The sequence below is a fragment of the Bufo bufo genome, chromosome 2 (assembly GCF_905171765.1).
Source record: "Bufo bufo chromosome 2, aBufBuf1.1, whole genome shotgun sequence".
Lineage (NCBI taxonomy): Eukaryota > Metazoa > Chordata > Amphibia > Anura > Bufonidae > Bufo > Bufo bufo.
This window is the reverse complement of record NC_053390.1, coordinates 7,699,184-7,721,641: the sequence shown is the minus strand read 5'-3', so window position 1 is coordinate 7,721,641 and position 22,458 is coordinate 7,699,184. Positions and strand designations below refer to the sequence as shown.

Sequence of the window (22,458 nt, the reverse complement as noted above, 5' to 3'; positions counted from 1 at the left end):
CAACTGTATATTTTTTACTTTTAAGAATTCGTCTAAACCCTTTTTGAAACTGTCCACTGCTCCTGCTGTGACCACGTCCTGAGGAAGTCTATTCCACAGATTCACAGTTCTCACAGTAAAGAAGCTTTGATGCTTCTGGAAACTGAACTTTTTCCTCTCCAGTCGGAGGCAGTGCCTCCTTGTCTTTTGAGCACATTTTACATGGAACAGCTTTTCTCCTCTGTACTTGTTCCAGCTGCAGTGCATCCTTTCTATGTACTGGTGCCCACAACTGGACTGCGTATTCCAGATGCACTTTGTAAAGTAGTAGTATTACATCCCTCCCCCTGTAGTAGTGTGGCTTGTCATGGTTCAGATTTTCTGTAGAGAACCGGTGTCCCCTGACTGTCCTGGTGAGGTGGTAGTTTAGGGTTGAGTAATAGTAATTGTAGAGGTTGTCATCATCCGGATTTTATGTAGAGAACTGGAGCCCCTGACTGGCCTGGTGAATCTAGGAGAAGCCCCTGAATCTAGGAGAATGAATGGAGCAGGGGCCCGGCCTGAGCTCAGCTCTCTCCAGTCTCTTCTCTAGGAGTTCTGGACACAGCTGAGCACAGCCCAGAGGTGGGACCTGCATCTATCAGACATTTATCTCCTGTGGAGCCACCAGAAATCTCTTATGTTGGGGCCCCAGGAATCCATGTGGTGGGAGCTCTGAGAAGCGGGGCCCCTCCAGGCTCAGGAAGTGCGGTTCTGGAGGTGACATCTGGTCTTGTCCCCTGGATGATTTCCTCTCCTCTTCTCATAAAGGCGCCTGCAGTACTAGAAGCCTCCAGCTCTTTTCTTGAATGACCACCAAGGATGGACAGGAAGGAGATCATCAGAAGATTATTAGACTTTACCTCTCCATTCAGCAGGGAGATGATCTCCAAGATGAACTTTTCTAAATTTCTCTCCTCTTTATTGTATTCTGTAAAAAGTCAGACAGTGGGAAGGAGAATCCATCAAAGGAAGGAATAGGAAGAGTCCAGGGTCCTGTAGAACGGCCTTCAGACCTTCCAAGTGATGAGAACCTGAAGATCAGCCCTCAATATGGTGAATGATGTATCATGTCATCTGTGTCCAATAGTCATGTTGTAGGAGCCATGAGAAGGTAAGTAGGCACGTTGTACCCAAGAGAAGAGGGCCGGAGGAGAGCATATGGCCCCTGAAGGGTTTATTCCCTAAGTGTCTCTCTCCATCCACAGGAGTACACAATAGTGAAGAAGACATCAGGGGACTGTGTGACTCCCATCATCCATCTTCAGGAGTCAGGCGGGCGGAGCAGGACCCCTCACAGAGCCTCCCCCTCAGATCCTAGAGCTCACCCACAAGATAATTGAGCTGCTGACTGGAGAGGTGACACTGCTGGGAAATTCTCCAGTAACAGCACTGGAGGGGTCTGGATGATGACGGTTTCATTGTGTTGTCAGGTTCCTATAAGGTGTCAGGATGTCACTGTCTATTTCTCCATGGAGGAGTGGGAGTATATAGAAGGACACAAGTATCTGTACAAGGAGGCCATGATGGAAGAGCACCAGCCTCTTATATCACAAGGTAAGACCCGTCATGTGAAGTTACATGTAATGGAGGACCTCCAAAGTTTCTTCTCACATTACATTAGAGGCTATGTGTTCTTTTTATGTCAGTCATATCCATAAGGCTCCAGTCACATGATGGGAGCGTGTCCTTTTGGCCTCCATCGGGCCGGTATAGTAGACTACACTGCTCTATCAGAGACGTCCTGTAAAATCCATACATGGTAGATATAAATGAAGCTTATGGGTAATGTCCACCCCTGTATGACTGTATAGAGCCTGATGTCAGAGCTTCTATCAGAGGGAGATATTAGGAAACCCGCTTTTTTTTAACACGTTTTATTAGATTTTTTTTTAACAATTTTACAAACACAGAAATCTAGGATACAGAGCCATCACTGAGAAGAACTTGGGCGTAATCAGCAAATGAAATATTGTAATTCACAGGAATAAAACTGGTAGAAAGAATCTGGATTGAACTGCACAGACAGTAAACTCATATTTCAACGCGTGTCTCTGGGAATGGGAAAAGGGAGGAGGGAATTACGAAGGTGGGAAGGAAACAGAATTGTAGTGTCTGTGGATCAATCCAATCTCAAGAAGATGTGGTAGATTCATCAGGTAGCCATTACATTAGTGAGTCGGAGATCATGGATTGCTGTAGGCACTAAATGATAAATTGAAAACAAACTCACAATTTCTATCCAATTCTTGAAGCACAAAAGATTCCCAGGAATAACCTGTCCCCCCCACCATTATTTAACCCCTCAGATGCTGCTCAACTCTGATTGTGGCCTCTGAGACTCACATTCAGGTGCTCAGGGGGTTAATCCAGGGATAAAAAAAATATTATATTAACCTCATCCACTTGCTCACGGAGAGGCCATCCGCTCCCAACTTGATTGAAGAAAATCCACTAAAGGACCTGTGGTGAGCGTGACGATGTCACGACGTAATAATGCTGGCCGCGTGCAGTGTTGCTATCACTAATGACGTCACTGGGTGCGCCCAGCATGATCATGTGTTGACGTCTTCACGCTCACTGCATGTGCTTTGGCGGGTGTTCTTCAATCAAGACAGAGTGGACGGCCTCTCCGTGATCAAGTGGATGAGGTGAGAATATTTTTTTAATTTTCAGCCATTATAGGAAAAATTGATTTGTTTCCACGAAGCTCAAGGAAATTTGGCTTCGCGGCTAATCAAGTTTTTCCTAAACTTTGGATCGAATTCTGTTTTGTATGCTTGAATTCACTCAACACTAATGGTGGCATAAACAGCATGGCAGCTGCGTAAGTATTAACAAAACCATCTTTCTTAAACAGGTCAGAGGAATGTCTGTATTTTTCATAATGACTGGAGAGGTCCATAAAATGTCAAAATGGTTTCTTTCCTGTGTGACATCTCTCATGTATAACAAGATTTGATTTATCTGAAAAGCACTTCCCACACTGTGAACAGGAATATGGTTTCTTTCCTGTGTGTCTTCTCCCATGTGTAACAAGAACTGATTTATGTGTAAAACATTTCCCACATTCTGAACATGAATATGGCTTCTCTCCTGTGTGAATTCTTTCATGTATAATAAGAGTGGATTTATCTGTAAAACTTTTCCCACATTCTGAACATGAATACGGCTTCTCTCCTGTGTGACATCTCTCATGTATAACAAGATTTGATTTATCTGAAAAGCACTTCCCACACTGTGAACATGAATATGGTTTCTTTCCTGTGTGTCTTCTCTCATGTGTAACAAGAACTGATTTATGTGTAAAACATTTCCCACATTCTGAACATGAATATGGCTTCTCTCCTGTGTGAATTCTTTCATGTATAATAAGAGTTGATTTATCTGTAAAACGTTTCCCACATTCTGAACATGAATACGGCTTCTCTCCTGTGTGACTTCTCATATGTATAGTAACAGTTGATTTATCTGTAAAACATTTCCCACATTCTGAACATGAATATGGCTTCTCTCCTGTGTGACGTCTCTCATGTCTAACAAGAACTGATTTTTGTGTAAAACTTTTCCCACATTCTGAACACGAATATGGCTTCTCTCCTGTGTGAATTCTGCCATGGTTAACAAAACTTGATTTACCTGTAAAACATTTTCCACATTCTGAACACGAATACGGCTTTTCTCCTGTGTGAGTTCTCCCATGTTTAACAAGATATGATTTACATGTAAAACACTTACCACATTCTGAACATGAATATGGCTTATCTCCTGTATGAGTTCTCTGATGTATAACAAGACTTGATTTTTGTGTAAAACATTTCCCACATTGTGAACATGAATATGGTCTCTCTCCTGTGTGACTTCTATCATGTTTAACTAGATGTGATTTCTGGGTAAAACAATTTTCACATTCTGAACAGGAGCATAGTTTCTCCCCTGTGTGAATTCTGCTATGTATTGAAAGCCTTGAGAAAGGTTTCACAGTAGTAAACCATTTACACTCTTTCTGACCTCTACTTAGGATAGCAATGTGTGATTTATCAGGACAAGGTTCGTCATAATTAGTGGAATTATATGACAGATCTGTACTGTAAAGTCCGGAATGTACATTAAAGGAAATTAGGTTTTCTCCTGAAAAGTGCTGCATGATATCTTCATCTTCTGCTTTAATATTCAGTGATAACATGAACTTTCCATCAGAATTCGTATTCAGGTTTTCTGTTAAGATAAAAATTGAAATCAGTTTTTTTTCTCCCAAACTACACAATAAATAACATTTTTATTAGGACTCATGGACACGACCATATGTTCAGTCTGCATCCGATCGGATTCATTTTAATGGGACCACAAAAGATGCGGACAGTACACTGTGTGCTATCCGCATCTGTATGTCCATTCTATGGCCTCAGAAAGATGTTACTACACGTCCTATACTTGCCCGTTTTGCAAACAGGTATGGACATTTCAGCAGGAGCTAAAAAGAAATGGTGGCATGCACTTGACCGGTATACGTGTTTTGTAGATCTGCAATTTTCGAACTGCAACGTAGATATGGTGGTGTGCATAAGGGCTTAGACTGGAAATGGATCCATCAGGAAGCAGAGGTATAAGCCATTCATACTGAATCTATTCCTGGCTGTGGTTAAAAAACTGCATGTGAGATTCCAGCATTATTAATCTTTCTATAACTTCCTGACAAAGTCCAGGATTCTGCTCTACACCTGGTCATGACTTGTATCAGATACAGTAAATTATGACTTGATAAAACTCAAAAATGTTAAATGCCTGATTATGTTGGGGAACCAGCCCACTGAGACGTCTGTATCTGTACAATAATCACATGTGACATCGGAGCTTACTGATAATCATGGATCTGATGACTGGAGTTCACCGACAGGAAGCCAAAAAACACCATAACCAAACATCTTTAACCTCCTAATGACCAGGCCTGGTTGTCATTTATGACAAATTGTTCTTTTTGTATTTTCATTGTCGTATTTCAAGACTCACAACATTTTTATATTTCGGATGATGTAGCTGTATTTTCATTGTCGTATTCCAAGACTCGCAACATTTTTATATTTCGGATGATGTAGCTGTATGTAGGCTTGTTTTTTGTCTGCCGAGTTGTAGGTTTCAGAGGCAACATTTTGTAGTACATGTAATTTATTGTTCAGATTTTATCAAATGTTATTTTTGGAGGGAAAGCCAAAGACCCAGCAATTCCGCTGTTGTTCTTTGTGGGTATTTGTGCTGCTTACTTCACAGTAAAAACAACAGATTAAGGCAGTAATATTAAATATGTAGAATATTTTTCATATTTTAGTACTTTTGTACAATACATCTGTGACGAATACCACACCTCGTGCCCGCTTGACGTCACCTACGTCGAGCTCACGAAAGGCGGTATGGTCATGGGTTACCAAAGCGTGACGTTACGCCCTCCAGAGGAGCAGGTAAGGTCAGCTTGGTACAGTTTACATATACACCTCCTGTCCACGCGGGCACAGAGAGGCAACAAGCTGAGAGAGCCTTTTCACTGCAGCAGTGAAAACAGCGCTGTCTCAGCCCGGGTATCTGCCACCAGCTTCTCGTTAGATCAATCACTGGTAATAGAAGTCGTCCCAAAAGATTGGAAATTAGCAAATGTTGTGCCCATTCACAAGAAAGGTAGTAGGGAGGAATCGGGCAACTATAGGCCAGTAAGCCTGACATCAATAGTGGGGAAATTATTGGAAACCATACTTAAGGAGAGGATTGTGGAACATCTAAAATCCCATGGATTGAAAGATGAAAAACAGCATGGGTTTACTTCAGGTAGATCATGTCAAACTAATCTTTTTAAAAACTTGATTTTTTTGATTGGGTGACTAAAATAATAGATGGCGGAGGTACAGTAGACATCGCTTATCTAGACTTTAGTAAGGTTTTTGATACTGTCCCACATAGAAGGCTCATCAATAAATTGCAGTCTTTGTGCGTGGACTGAATGGATTAGGCAGTGGCTGAGGGACAGACAACAGAGGGTTGTAGTGAATGGAGTATATTCAGACCATGGTCTTGTTACCAGTGGGGTACCTCAGGGATCTGTTCTGGGACCCATATTGTTTAATATCTTTATCAGCGAAATTGCAGAAGGCCTCAATGGTAAGGTGTGTCTTTTTGCTGATGACACAAATATTTGTAACAGGGTTGATGTTCATGGAGGGATACACCGAAAGGAAAAGGATTTAGGAAAACTAGAGGAATGGTCAAAAATCTGGCAACTAAAATGTAATGTTGATAAGTGCAAGATAATGCACCTGGGGCGTAAAAACCCAAGAGCAGAATATACAATCAGTGATACAGTCCTAACCTCAGTATCTGAGGAAAGGGATTTAGGGGTCATTATTTCAGAAGACTTAAAAGGTAGGCAGACAATGTCATAGAGCAGCAGGAAATGCTAGCAGAATGCTTGGGTGTATAGGGAGAGGCATTACCAGTAGACAGAGGGAGGCGCTCATTCCGCTCTACAGACCTAATTTGGAGTATTGTGCTCAGTACTGGAGACCATATCTCCAGAAGCATATTGATACTTTGGAGAGAGTTCAGAGAAGAGCTACTAAACTAGTACAGTCGTGGCCAAAAGTTTTGAGAATGACACAAATATTAGTTTTCACAAAGTTTGCTGCTAAACTGCTTTTAGATCTTTGTTTCAGTTGTTTCTGTGATGTAGTGAAATATAATTACACACACTTCATACGTTTCAAAGGCTTTTATCGACAATTACATGACATTTATGCAAAGAGTCAGTATTTGCAGTGTTGGCCCTCTGCAATTCGACTGGGCATGCTCTCAAACAACTTCTGGGCCAGTTCCTGACTGATAGCAACCCATTCTTTCATAATCACTTCTTGGAGTTTGTCAGAATTAGTGGGTTTTTGTTTGTCCACTCGCCTCTTGAGGATTGACCACAAGTTCTCAATGGGATTAAGATCTGGGGAGTTTCCAGGCCATGGACCCAAAATGTCAACGTTTTGGTCCCCGAGCCACTTAGTTATCATTTTTGCCTTATGGCACGGTGCTCCATCGTGCTGGAAAATGCATTGTTCTTCACCAAACTGTTGTTGGATTGTTGAAAGAAGTTGCTGTTGGAGGGTGTTTTGGTACCATTCTTTATTCATGGCTGTGTTTTTGGGCAAAATTGTGAGTAAGCCCACTCCCTTGGATGAGAAGCAACCCCACACATGAATGGTCTCAGGATGCTTTACTGTTGACATGACACAGGACTGATGGTAGCGCTCACCTTTTCTTCTCCAGACAAGCCTTTTTCCAGATGCCCTAAACAATCGGAAAGAGGCTTCATCAGAAAATATGACTTTGCCCCAGTCCTCCGCAGTCCATTCACCATACTTTCTGCAGAAGATCAATCTGTCCCTGATGTTTTTTTTGGAGAGAGGTGGCTTCTTTGCTGGCCTTCTTGACACCAGGCCATTTTCCAAAAGTCTTCGCCTCACTGTGCGTGCAGATGCGCTCACACCTGCCTGCTGCCATTCCTGAGCAAGCTCTGCACTGGTGGCACTCCGATCCCGCAGCTGAATCCTGTTTAGGAGACGATCCTGGCGCTTGATGGACTTTTTTGGATGCCGTGAAGCCTTCTTAACAAGAATTGAACCTCTTTCCTTGAAGTTCTTGATGATCCTATAAATTGTTGATTGAGGTGCAATCTTAGTAGCCACAATATCCTTGCCTGTGAAGCCATTTTTATGCAACGCAATGATGGCTGCACACGTTTCTTTGCAGGTCACCATGGTTAACAATGGAAGACCAATGATTTCAAGCATCAACCTCCTTTTAACATGTCAAGTCTGCCATTTTAACCCAATCAGCCTGACATAATGATCTCCAGCCTTGTGCTCATCAACATTCTCACCTGAGTTAACAAGACGATTACTGAAATGATCTCAGCAGGTCCTTTAATGACAGCAATGAAATGCAGTGGAAAGTTTTTTTGGGGATTAAGTTAATTTTAATGGCAAAGAAGGACTATGCAATTCATCTGATCACTCTTCATAACATTCTGGAGTATATGCAAATTGCTATTATAAAAACTTAAGCAGCAACATTTCCAATTTCCAATATTTATGTAATTCTCAAAACTTTTGGCCACGACTGTACATGGATTGCAGGATAAAACTTACCAGGAAAGATTAAAGGACCTTAACCCCTTAGGGACGCATGACGTACCGGTACGGCATGTTTCCCGAGTCCTTAAGGATCCATGACGTACCGGTACATCATGGGTTTAAACAGCGATTGCGGCGCGGCGGGGGTTAGTCGGAACAGGATGCCGCTGAAATCATTCAGCGGGCATCCTGTCACAACGCCGGGGGGGAGGTCATGTGACCCCCCCCGTATCGCCGATCGCCGCAAACCGCAGGTCAATTCAGACCTGCGGTTTGCAGCTTTACATGCGGTTTGCGGCGGCGGTGCCATCGGGTCCCCATGTGGTTGTGGGGGGGACCCGATGGCATGGAAGGCAGCGCGATGTCTAAGGAAGGCATCGCGCTGCCTTCCGGTGAAGAGCCTGTGAGATCCAGCCCCCTGGATCTCACAGGCCCCGGAAGCTGTGTAGTGTACGGGAACTGTAATACCCGTCACTACCAAAGTGTCACTTGGTGTGCTGTCGTCCCTCCTTAATTATGGGGAAGTTGTTATATGTCAGTTTTATAAAATGTCATGTAATGCAATGCTATGTGTTTCCCTGTTACTATGACACTTGCATGTACAGGCCTGCTAGGGGTGTCATTCCAGCTTCTAGTCATTAGAGGGAGCTAGGGAGCCCTAGTTTATATAAGGCCCAGTCAGGGAAGTAGAGGGGAGACGGAGTCTAGTGTCTGTAATCTACAGTTGGAGATTAGACAATGTCAGAGACAAGTCCAGGCCTGAAGCCTGCTGTCCAGGAGAAGATTCCCTCCTGAATTCCCATATGCAGAAACAGGAATATCTTAGCTAAAGAGCCTGAGGAAGCTGCGAGAGAGAGACAGAGGCAAAGTGCAGAGAAGCAAGAGGTACTAAAAATAACAGAGGAGGTACTTTCTAAAGCTATAGCCAAGGATATAAAGCCAGAACTAGGTTATTGGGCCTTGGAGAAGAATTGCTATATTCCAGGATCAGACAGAAATAGAGTGCAAGCTCCTGTACTGCAAGTCCTGTGTTCAACACTCTGTAATCACCTTGCTCAAGCTGTAATTGCCTGCATCAACCGTATTGCAAAATCGACTGTATGCCAAGGAACTGCGATTCCAATATTGTCTCTGCATGAAAACTACTAAAGTTGGAGTTCTGTTTTAATACCACGTGTTCCTCAATTTATTCCTGCTATCCGCAAACGGCGTGCCACCGTTTACTTGGCACTGGCGTCACGAACTATCTATACCATCACCTGCCCTTGCAGAGAGTCAGCCGTACCAGGTTGGTCATCACCCAGAAACACCTACTGCACACAACTTGAGTACGCTGCACCTCTCTTTTGGCGTCACGAACAGGATTCGCACGCTTTCTAGTCCAAGAAGCGTGAACTTTGTGCCTTATACAGTTGCCCTGTGACCAAAGTGACAATTTGCCTGTTTTATTCAAGTGGACTTTGGACTTTGTGGACTGAAAATCATACCCAAAGTGTACCAAAAACCTCTAAAAAGCGCTGTGCAGTGTTGCGCTACACAGAGGAAGAAAATCGCCGCATTGGAGTGTGGTTTTGTGGACTTTTTACAATCCTGCTTGCTGTCAGTGAACAGACAGCGTTTCTTGCTAAAAATGGCCGCTGAGCTTGCTGAATTTACTGCTGCGTCATCTTCATCCCGAAAAGGCGGGAAAAATTGGCGCCTTTCTGAGGAAAAAGCGGGAAGGAGTTCAAGGCCAGGCGCCACTGCTTATCTGGACATTTGCATGTCTGCCAGCGTGGACACCGCCTTCCATATACTGGAATACCTGGGGGGCGGCCTCCCAGTGCAATGGGAGGAGCTGGCTGCTTTAATTGATGTGACCCTATCGCTCTCCTCAGAAGGATCGAGCATGTTGAAAAGTGAGCATCATTGTGCTGCAATGTCGACGCCTGAAATACCGCAAGTGCCTGATGTTGGTGTAGAGCCAGAGGAGGCTCCACCGGCCTACGCTCCGGGACCGGAGCAACCCGCCTGCCGCCCAAGGGAGAAAGAACCCGAGCCCTACTATGGCTCGTGGAGAGACTTTTTCCAACCATCTTTCAAATGGTCCTCCCTGATGGCGGAGATCCGAGAGGCCGCTATAAAGCGGAATACAAAGACCAAAATCCTCTATGAGGAACTAACTAAGACAATACATCAAAAGCATACGTACACCCAACCCCGCCTGGAAAGGAGAAAGGGAGTGGTGCTGTCATTTGACAAATCCCGTGGCTACGGGTTCATCCAAGACTATCTTACTGGCAGAGACCTCTATGTGAATCGAAGGTCTGTCAAAAGAGACTACCTCCCTTCTTACCAGCATAGCCTCCGCGAGGGAGAGGAAGTGGAATACACCCCTGCCGAGAGCCTGCGAGGCCCTTATGCCACTGCCGTGACCCGTCCCAAACGAGCGCCTGAGGACTGGGAGGCAGAAGAAGGAGAAGACTACTCTGGCTGCGAGCGGGAACCGGAACGCTCTCCAGAGCCGGCCCATCACGCCTTTCAGGAGCAGAGCTCCTTCATTGGGCCTAATGTCTTCTGGCAGCCAACCGTGTTGGAGAAATGGGTGAGCCCCTATCCTTCCCCCGAGCTGCCTCGTCGGGAGAAGACCATATCAGAGCTGGAACAGTTAAAAGGACTTCAAAATACCTTTAAGAACATCCGGATGGGTCGGAGACCAGACGCATCGCCAGAATCTGCAGAGGCCGAGTCCGCACCATCGGTGACTGTACCTGCGCCGGCGGCGCCAGCAGATGACAGCGACTCCGACACAGAGAGCATCGGTGAGCAGATCGTCCGGCTGGAGGAGAAGTTGCGGGAGTTGCGCAAGATACACACCGTCAGGATCCGGACACCGCCAAGGAAGGATGAGGTAAGGGTGCCTGTCACCACCCGTAGACCGCCTTCTGTTGCCACCGCTCCGTCAGTGCCCCAGACCGGACCCGCGATTGCCGTAAACTGCTGCACCCAGAGCACCGGACCGTTTGCTGCGGCGGTGCCAAGCACGTTACACCCTGCAGTGATCATGCACGGTCCACCAGAGGGTTCACCCCTAGGCCTATGGGGCCAATACCTATTAGGGGCCCCTTTACTCTACAGCTGCCCCCTGACACTGTTATGTGGGCACACCCTCCTGTAGAAGAATACTACAGACGATACCTGCCAGCGGAGCCAAGTGGTTATGATATGCCACTGTAATCAGCCTGCTAGGCCTTTGATTTATTTCCTCAATGAATGAGGGTATTAACCCTTCCAGGACAGGAGTCCTACGTTTCTGGTCCTTTGTTGCGGCTGCCAGTTTGTCCACGGCTCAGTGGTAGGTGTTGACCACTGAAATCACAAAGTCAGCAAGGCCACGTTTGTTTCCAGGATCTCCTGCCTGCTTTTGCTACCCCACGCCAAGTTGTGCCTGTTTCTTTAGTTGCACCTTTTACCCTTCACCCCCTTTTCAGGTTGATCAGGGGTATTACAGCACTTGTCTTTGCTGTCCTTTTATTGTGCAACTTCATACTAAGGAACCGTGCCCGGAGACAGACTCAAAAGAACCTGAGCCTCTGAGATTTTTGCTCTTTTAAAAAAGGAAATGTGCCCAGAGATGGACTCCACCGCATGAGAGCCTCTGTGATTTAATAGAAAAATAACCTGGGTACGGACTCATGTTTGTTCTTTGAGCCTCCAAGAACTTTTATACTGTTTTATCCATTTTGCTGTTCTATTATGGACTTATTCATTGTCATGGACTATCCTGGTTATAATGTTACGCTGTGCCAGGTCAGCGCCCCTGTTCCATTCACTATCCTGAGAGAAGAGAACGACGCCCCTTGTCACTACCCTTCACTTTTGCCAATTGGACCTGATGTAAATGTAAATGCAGATGAATTACATGTATGTATGCCTGCATGTCTCTATTTTCTATTTCAGGTAGAGATTCCAGTTGGGCGACCCATGATGGAGTACGAGGTCGTACTCAGCTTAAAGCAGTGGGGTATGTAGTGTACGGGAACTGTAATACCCGTCACTACCAAAGTGTCACTTGGTGTGCTGTCGTCCCTCCTTAATTATGGGGAAGTTGTTATATGTCAGTTTTATAAAATGTCATGTAATGCAATGCTATGTGTTTCCCTGTTACTATGACACTTGCATGTACAGGCCTGCTAGGGGTGTCATTCCAGCTTCTAGTCATTAGAGGGAGCTAGGGAGCCCTAGTTTATATAAGGCCCAGTCAGGGAAGTAGAGGGGAGACGGAGTCTAGTGTCTGTAGTCTACAGTTGGAGATTAGACAATGTCAGAGACAAGTCCAGGCCTGAAGCCTGCTGTCCAGGAGAAGATTCCCTCCTGAATTCCCATATGCAGAAACAGGAATATCTTAGCTAAAGAGCCTGAGGAAGCAGCTGAGAGAGACAGAGGCAAAGTGCAGAGAAGCAAGAGGTACTAAAAATAACAGAGGAGGTACTTTCTAAAGCTATAGCCAAGGATATAAAGCCAGAACTAGGTTATTGGGCCTTGGTGAAGAATTGCTATATTCCAGGATCAGACAGAAATAGAGTGCAAGCTCCTGTACTGCAAGTCCTGTGTTCAACCCTCTGTAATCACCTTGCTTAAGCTGTAATTGCCTGCATCAACCGTATTGCAAAATCGACTGTATGCCAAGGAACTGCGATTCCAATATTGTCTCTGCATGAAAACTACTAAAGTTGGAGTTCTGTTTTAATACCACGTGTTCCTCAATTTATTCCTGCTATCCGCAAACGGCGTGCCACCGTTTACTTGGCACTGGCGTCACGAACTATCTATACCATCACCTGCCCTTGCAGAGAGTCAGCCGTACCAGGTTAGTGTCTATTGCACTACATCACCCAGAAACACCTATTACACACAACTTGAGTACGCTGCAGCTGCATGAGTAATACACACAGTATTACTCATACAGCCAATGCATTCCAATACAGAAGTTTCGGAATGCATTGTAAAGAAATATACCCCCCAAAGTGGGACAAAAAATAAAGTGAAAAAAAAGTAGAAAAAATAAAGTTTTCCACCAAAAAAATTTAAGTTTCAAGTAAAAATAAACAAAAACGTAATTTTCCCCAAATAAAGTTAAAAAAAAATAGGGGAGAAAAGAAAAGTATACATATTAGGTATCGCTGCGTCTGTATCGACCGGCTCTATAAAAATATCACATGATCTAACCCCTCAGATGAACACCGTAAAAAATAAAAACTGTGCTAAATAAACCATTTTTTGGTCACCTTACATCACAAAAAGTACAACAGCAAGCGATCAAAAAGGCGTTTGCCCACCAAAATAGTACCAATCTAACCGTCACCTCATCCCGCAAAAAATGAGCCCCTACCTGAGACAATCGCCCAAAAAATAAAAAAAACTATGGCTCAGAATATGGAGACACTAAAACATAATTTTTTTTGTTTGAAAAAAGCTGTTATTGTGTAAAACTTACATAAATAAAAAAAAAAGTATACATATTTGGTATCACCGCGTTCATATCGACCGACTCTATAAAAATATCACATGACCTAACCTCTCAGATGAACACCGTAAAAAATAAAAACTGTGCTAAATAAACCATTTTTTGTCACCTTACATCACAAAAAGTGTAATAGCAAGCGATCAAAAAGTCACACGCACCCCAAAATAGTGCCAATAAAACCATCATCTCATCCCGCAAAAATCATTCCCTACCCAAGGTAATCGCCCAAAAACTGAAAAAATTATGGCTCTCAGACTATGGAAACACTTTTTGCTTCAAAAATGAAATCATTGTGTAAAACTTACATAAATAAAAAAAAGTATACATATTAGGTATCGCCGCATCCGTGACAACCTGGTCTATAAAAATATCACATGATCTAACCTGTCAGATGAATGTTGTAAATAACAAAAAATAAAAACGGTGCCAAAACAGCTATTTCTTGTTATCTTGCCTCACAAAAAGTGTAATATAGAGCAACCAAAAATCATATGTACCCTAAACTAGTACCAACAATACTGCCACCCTATCCCGTAGTTTCTAAAATGGGGCCACTTTTTTGGAGTTTCTACTCTAGGGGTGCATCAGGGGGGCTTCAAATGGGACATGGTGTCAAAAAAAACAGTCCAGCAAAATCTGCCTTCCAAAAACCGTATGGCATTCCTTTCCTTCTGCGCCCTGCCGTGTGCCCGTACAGTAGTTTACGACCACATATGGGGTGTTTCTGTAAACTACAGAATCAGGGCCATAAATATTGAGTTTTGTTTGGCTGTTAACCGTTGCTTTGTTACTGGGAAAAATGGATTAAAATGGAAAATCTGCCAAAAAAGTGAAATTTGGAAATTGTATCTCTATATTCCATTAATTCTTGTGGAACACCTAAAGGATTAACGACGTTTGTAAAATCAGTTTTGAATACCTTGAGGTGTGTAGTTTCTTAGATGGGGTCACTTTAATGGAGTTTCTACTGTAGGGGTGCATCAGGTGGCTTGAAATCGGACATGGGTGTCAAAAAAACCAGTCCAGCAAAACCTGCCTTCCAAAAACCGTATGGAATTCCTTTCCTTCTGCGCTCTGCCGTGTGCCCGTACAGCGGTTTACAACCACATATGGGGTGTTTCTGTAAACTGCAGAATCCGGGCCAAAAATATTGAGTTTGGTTTGGCTGTTAACCCTTGCTTTGTAACTGGGAAAAAAATTTTAAAATCGAAAATCTGCCAAAAAAGTGACATTTTGAAATTGTATATCTATTTTCCATGAATTCTTGTGGAACACCTAAAGGGTTAACAAAGTTTGTAAAATCAGTTTTGAATACCTTGAGGGGTGTAGTTTATAGAATGGGGTCATTTTTGGGTGGTTTCTATTATGTAAACCTCGCAAAGTGACTTCAGACCTGAACTGGTCCCTAACAATTGGGTTTTTGAAAATTTCAGAAAAATTTCAAGATTTGCTTCTAAACTTCTAAGCCTTGTAACATCCCCCAAAAATATAATATCATTCCCAAAATGATCCAAACATGAAGTAGACATATGGGGAATGTAAAGTAATAACTATTTTTGGTAACTTTTATAAATAAAAATGAATTTTTTTTTACTTCATTTTACCAGTGTCATGAAGTACAATATGTGACGAAAAAAAACAATCTCAGAATGGCCTGGATAAGTCTAAGCGTTTTAAAGTTATCAGCACTTAAAGTGACACTGGTCAGATTTGCAAAAAATGGCCAAGTCCTTAAGGTGAAATAGGGCTGAGTCCTAAGGGGTTAATATGTATAGCTTGGAAGAAAGACGAGACAGAGGGGATATGATAGAAACTTTTAAATACATAAAGGGAATCAACAAGGTAAAAGAGGAGAGAATATTTAAAAGAAGAAAAACTGCTACAAGACGACATAGTTTTAAATTAGAGGGGCAAAGGTTTAAAAGTAATATCAGGAAGTATTACTTTACTGAGAGAGTAGTGGATGCATGGAATAGCCTTCCTGCAGAAGTGGTAGCTGCAAATACAGTGGAGGAGGTTAAGCATGCATGGGATAGGCATAAGGCCATCCTTCATATAAGATAGGGCCGGGGGCTATCCATAGTATCAGTATATTGGGCAGACTAGATGGGCCAAATGGTTCTTATCTGCCGACACATTCTATGTTTCTATAAGCAGAGAAAAAGTCAATTACCGGGTAGTTGAAAGTTCTATGATGGTGAAATAGTCCTTAGCTGCAGTCACGTGGGGGGTGCTGATGTCAGCGGTTTCCAGATCTCTCCAAACACATTTGCATGATGTGACCCCCTTTCAGAGAAAGATCCCGCCCGCTGGCTTGCATGGGCTTATGACCTGTAGCCAGCCGGTCCACCCCTCCTACTCTGATGCTGGCAGCAAATGACCCATAAAACTCCTTAGGGCTCATAGCCCCAGACCAGAATGTCGCAGGAATATGCGGGCATCCTAGCCTCTAACAAAGACCATAGGCACGTTCATCGTGGCCACCGGGACACAAATATGTATCCGGTTTGCGCCTGCGATGGCCAGGCGATTCATAATTCCTTATGAAATGTAGGTGCCAACATGTCTGGGAGGTATCATTGATCCTGGCAAGGGCTGATACCTCCTGCTGGGGGTTTTCCTGCAGGATCCTGTGCGGTCTGACTGGAGGTCCCAGAACTTTTTTCATTTTCCATCATGTACCTGTATGAAGGGTTATTTTTGTGGGATGACTAGTTGTTTTTTGGTACCATTTAGGTTTACATTTCATATTCCAAGAGGTAGCAGCCTGGTAGTTCCCCTGCAGTGGAGTCCAGACATTAAAGGGTGCAGACAAGGGGAGCTGGTAACGCTCCTAGTAGAAGCTCTAAACAATACCTGTTCAAATGACACAGTGGATCCTCATCCACTTTGTTAGAGCTTGCTCCGGCCATGGATCCCACTAATCCACCCAAGGTGGGACTTCCTAAAGTATTCAAGGAGCTTATTAACCAGTGCAGTTGTCAGGAGCAACTCCTGCAATATATAAACACCATCTTGGCTCGCTTGGATTCCTTGGTGGTTTCTGTTCTGGTTCTGAATCCACAGGCTGCAGCATCTTCACTGCCACAGCAGCTCCTCCATTTGTAGGTCCTGGCCTGCATCTGCCACCATGCTATGAAGGAGAGCTTAAGTCTTTTCATGGATTCCACGATCAATGCACTGTTCACCTTGAGTTTTAGGCTCATCAGTTCTCTACTACCCAACATATCATCATATTTGGCCTGAATCATCGAACATCCCTCTGGAGAAGACATATGTCATGGTGGCCACAAGAAGGCAGATCCTTGCCTGCAGGCATAAATATAAACCTGTGGGACATTCCAGTACTCACAAGACCTAATTTCCAGGTACTACTGGTGGCCATCTCTTTCCCAGGACGTCTCAGACTTTGTTGCCTCTTGTGTTGCATGTGCCTAGAACCAGTCTTCTAGGCAGAGGCTTGCGGGTCTGCTTCTCTCCTCAGAACAAGTCTTCTAGGCAGAGGGTTGCGGGTCTGCTTCCCTCCTCAGAACAAGTCTTCTAGGCAGAGGCTTGCGGGTCTGCTTCCCTCCTCAGAACAAGTCTAGGCAGAGGCTTGCGGGTCTGCTTCCTTCCTCAGAACAATTCTTCTAGGCAGAGGCTTGCGGGTCTGCTTCCCTCTTCAAAACAATTCTAGGCAGAGGCTTGCGGGTCTGCTTCCCTCCTCAAAACAAGTCTAGGTAGAGGCTTGCGGGTCTGCTTCCTTCCTCAGAACAAGTCTTCTAGGCAGAGGCTTGTGTGTCTGCTTCCCTCCTCTACCTAATATTTCATGGCAACATATTGGAATGGACTTTATTAGATTTACCGCCATCATCAGGATGCACAGTTATATGGGTGGTGGATCGCTTTTCCAGGATGGCACAAGATGGCACTCTTTTTCAAGATGAAGTTGAAAAGTGGGTATTTTTTGCTATGTTAATGATTTTAATTCCAAATTTATCATTGGAACTTATTTAAAAAGTAAAAAAAAAAAATCCAAAAGCCACTCCAGTATACAGAGAAAACTGTTTTTTAAAGATGATCCAAATCTAACAAACAATGTGCGCCATTTGATAAATTTGGTGTAAAGTATGCCAAAACAGACTCAAGGAAAACTGACTTTATAAATGTTACCCTCGTGATAAATTCCCTGTGTTGTCTCTGATGCAATCTGCCTCAAGATTCTGGAGGTCTCTCTGCAGGTTGTTGGATGTCTAGTTGGACTTCTCTGTGGACCACCCGCAGTCCAATAGACAGGTGGAGTGAGCGAATCAGGTTCTGGAGAATTATCTATGTCACTTTTTTCTTCTAGTCAAGACATCTGAGTATCGATGCTTCGTTGGGCTGATTTTCCTATAACAACGATTCACGTCTATAGGCCATTCACCCTTTTATATTGTATACGGCCAGCACTCACGTATTTCTCTTTCACTGCTGGCGCAGAGTCCTACCGCACTTCTCTCCTCGGGACACGGTCTTCAAAGAATATTCTTTTTGAAGGGGTTATCCGGTAATAAATAATGAGGTCCTATCCCCAGGATAAGTCATCAATATCTGATCAGTGGAGGTCAGACACCCGAGATCCCCGCTGATCAGCTGATAGAAGAGGCTGGCCTTCCCCGTGAGTGCTTTGCCCTCTTCCTAGGCCATGTGACGTCACAATACATTGGTCATATGACTTATACCAAGCACAGCCTCTATACTATGTACGGCGCCATGCTTGGAAAGCTGCTGGGAGCCGGCTGTGATTGTATGGAAAAAATTCCAGAGGAGAGAGCATAAAGGTAAGCAATGGCAGCACCATGCAGGATTAAACTATCAATCAAAAATAATAATAATAATAATAATGAGGGGGTACTACAGCCTGTAGAAGAGTGGCATAACTAGAAATGACTGGGCCCCACAGGAAATTTTTGAATCGAATCCTCTTCCCCAGCAACTTCTTCACATCCTCCTCTTCCGGTGCAGCCTCCACTCCTGTAGCTAGTCAAGATCACTCAGACCGGGCCGGCAGCCGCTCCGTCCATTTACTACACCTATATACTGTAAGTCATGTCACTGTCTATAATGTCATTGTATAATACTATTGAGGAAGCCCAGCTGACACTAAAATCTTTTAGTCCTCCTCCTGGGTGGGCCCCATAGCAGCCACTTCCCATATAGCTACACCCCTGCTGTAAAACCTTCCTCCCAAAAACAGCAGAATCAAGCAGGAGCCTATAATACTTAAAAAGTGTGGGGGTGCTCCAGTTGCTGCTCTGCAAATCTGAGAGAGAGAAGTGCAGGAGGTGGCCACCACCCTAGTGGAGCAAGAACCAAACCCGTCAGGGGGGTTAAGAATGAATAACTATCTAGACCTGTCCAGCAATGGAGCCTTTATGACTCTTACACTTTCCCTGAAATTGTAACTGAAAGTTCTCTGCTCCCCCCCCATTCAAAAGACCGAACTGATGGACGTTACCTGGAAGCCGCAGAAATAAATCTCTTAACCCAAGGATGGTCTGCTAGCCTCCTATCAAGGTAAAAGTCACATTTTAACCTTCAGAGTGGCTAGCCTAAAATGCTTATCTAGACTGCAGGAAATATAAGATGTCCGGGATAGAGGGGGCTCCAGAGGGTCAGGATCCCTCCCTAGAAATGAAGAAAACACTTTCCACACTGTTAAATACTTTAAGGAGGTAACTAACTCTCTTCTCACTAATAGGGTGGACACAGCCCGATCTGACAAACCTCTTTTAGTCAGAATTACCATCTCAATATCCATGATGGAAGAAGAAGATGAGAAGGTTGGGGTGCAGCAGAGTTCCCTGATATAGAAGATCTCCTCTCAGAGGGAATGGAGGTTCCAACACTAGCACCTGAATCCATGTGGATCAAGATCTCTTTGGCCACTACGGGGCAATCAGTAGAACTGAAGACATAGTCGAATTCCAGATACCAATTCTGAGTGAAATATATACCGCTAGGGGTTGGTCCTCAGGATCTAACAGAGAAAATCTCAGCCTTTCTGTTCTTCCATTAAGTTCTATGTTGGGAGCCCCCACCTTTCTACAATCTTCTCAAACACACTGTCGTTCAGCCACCACTCCCCCTGACCGAGTTTTGATCTGCTGAGGAAGTCGGCCATCTTGTTGTTCTTCCCCCTTAGATGAGAATCTCCATGACTTGCTTAAAATACAAAATGAACAAAGTCTCGAGGTGAACGACGGTAAGGAGCTTCATGTACTGGGGACCGATATATTGTTGTTGAAGGAGTTACATAAGGGGAGTGCCCTTACTTCTCTTTTTCTTTTTAATTTAGAGGAGACCTAACAAGTTCTCAAGTTCCAATGAACTTGCCTAAGATTTGAGCTGGAATGGGCCCCCACCCCAAGGGCTTGTGTCCGTCTCGTTGCTATCGGTTTCAGGACTGACCATCGGGATCCTGAGGACAGATTTACTGACTTTGTTCTCTATAAGAGGGAAGCCCTGGATGTGGAGATGGAACAGGCTGTCTAAAGAATTTGGGGGGCCGTCCCCATTAGACAGAAGGGGACCAAGACAAGGACAGAATCTGAAGGCACTTCCTCCATTCATGATTCCTTACCTGTGGTGACATCTCCTGGAATGTCCTCCTCCACCTCACTCTTACAGGGGGGATCGCCCATCATCCGCTCTTCTTCATCCTCCACTTTAATATCAGTCAGATCTTCCCCCTGATTTGTCATCTGTAACAATTCAGGACAATACAGCAGACGGGTGGGAAATCTAACAGATCCACAGAAGAGACCCCCACCATCTATGACCCCTCTATGACTGCAGGACCCCCCTATATAGATGTGTATAGGGCTCAGCTCCATCTACCTGAGGGTTCTCTGGGAGCTTCTCCTCTGGACAGTCCTGGGAATACAGAGGACGGGGACATCTCTCGGGGGGATTTCTCCTTCTGAATCCATCTGTGGAGACACAAGCACACAGTGACTGAATACATGGCCTCCATTACATGTCACTGCACACACGTGTATACACTGCACATGACGGCTCTTACCGTGTGATATAAGAGGCTGGTGCTCCTCCATCACATGTCACTGCACACACGTGTATACACTGCACATGATGGGTCTTACCCTGTGATATAGGAGGCTGGTGCTCCTCCATTACATGTCACTGCACACACGTGTATACACTGCACATGACGGATCTTACCCTGTGATATAAGAGGCTGGTGCTCCTCCATTACATGTCACTGCACACACGTGTATACACTGCACATGACGGGTCTTACCCTGTGATATAAGAGGCTGGTGCTCCTCCATTACATGTCACTGCACACACGTGTATACACTGCACATGACGGCTCTTACCTTGTGATATAAGAGGCTGGTGCTCCTCCATTACATGTCACTGCACACACGTGTATACACTGCACATGATGGCTCTTACCTTGTGATATAAGAGGCTGGTGCTCCTCCATCACATGTCACTGCACACACGTGTATACACTGCACATGACGGCTCTTACCTTGTGATATAAGAGGCTGGTGCTCCTCCATTACATGTCACTGCACACACGTGTATACACTGCACATGACGGCTCTTACCTTGTGATATAAGAGGCTGGTGTTCCTCCATTACATGTCACTGCACACACGTGTATACACTGCACATGACGGGTCTTACCTTGTGATATAAGAGGCTGGTGCTCCTCCATTACATGTCACTGCACACACGTGTATACACTGCACATGACGGCTCTTACCCTGTGATATAAGAGGCTGGTGCTCCTCCATTACATGTCACTGCACACACGTGTATACACTGCACATGACGGTTCTTACCTTGTAATATAAGAGGCTGGTGTTCCTCCATTACATGTCACTGCACACACGTGTATACACTGCACATGACGGCTCTTACCTTGTGATATAAGAGGCTGTGCTCCTCCATTACATGTCACTGCACACACGTGTATACACTGCACATGACGGCTCTTACCCTGTGATATAAGAGGCTGGTGCTCCTCCATCATGGCCTCCTTGTACAGATCCTTGTGTCCTTCTATATACTCCCACTCCTCCATGGAGAAATAGACAGTGACGTCCTGACACCTTATAGGAACCTGACAACACAATGACACCGTCATCACCCAGACCCCTCCAGTGCTGTTACTGGAGAATTTCCCAGCATTCCCAGCAGTGTCACCTCTCCAGTCAGCAGCTCCATCATCTTGTGGGTGAGTTCTAGGATCTTCTGCTCATGTATCAGGGGGTGAGGGGGAGGCTCTGTGATGGGGGGAGGGGTCCTGCTCCGCCCTCCTGACTCCTGGAGATGGATGATGGGAGTCACACAGTCCCCCGATGTCTTCTTCACTATTGTGTACTCCTGTGGATGGAGAGAGACACTTAGAGAATAAACCCTTCAGGGGCCATGTGGTCTCCTCCGGCCCTCTCCTCCTGGTACAACGTGCCTACTTACCTCCTCATGGCTCCTACAACATGACTATTGGTCACATGACACATCACTCACCATATTGGGGGCTGATCTTCAGGTTCTCCATCACTTGGAAGGTCTGGAGGCCGTTCTCCAGGACCCTGGACTCTTCCTATCACTTCCTATGATGGATTCTCCTTCCCGATGTCTGACTTGTTACAGAATACAATACAGAGGAGAGAAATCTAGAAAAGTTTACCTCTCCGCTCAGCAGGGAGATGATCTCCAAGGTGAGGTCTAATATTCTTCTGCTGATCTCCTTCCTGTCCATCCTTGGTGGTC

General features: G+C 44.6%; 1 protein-coding gene across 1 annotated transcript; it reads right to left on the bottom strand.

Annotated features, from left to right (window-relative positions):
* Positions 1–1,887: 1,887 nt before the first annotated feature.
* LOC120991978 (zinc finger protein OZF-like) lies at positions 1,888–20,350 on the bottom strand. The gene is made up of 2 exons (XM_040420741.1): positions 20,294–20,350; positions 1,888–4,236 (listed from the first exon to the last, which is right to left on the bottom strand). The coding sequence occupies exon 2, from the start codon at positions 4,202–4,204 to the stop codon at positions 2,930–2,932; it is 1,275 nt and encodes a 424-aa protein (XP_040276675.1). The 5' UTR covers positions 4,205–4,236; positions 20,294–20,350; the 3' UTR covers positions 1,888–2,929.
* Positions 20,351–22,458: the final 2,108 nt, after the last annotated feature.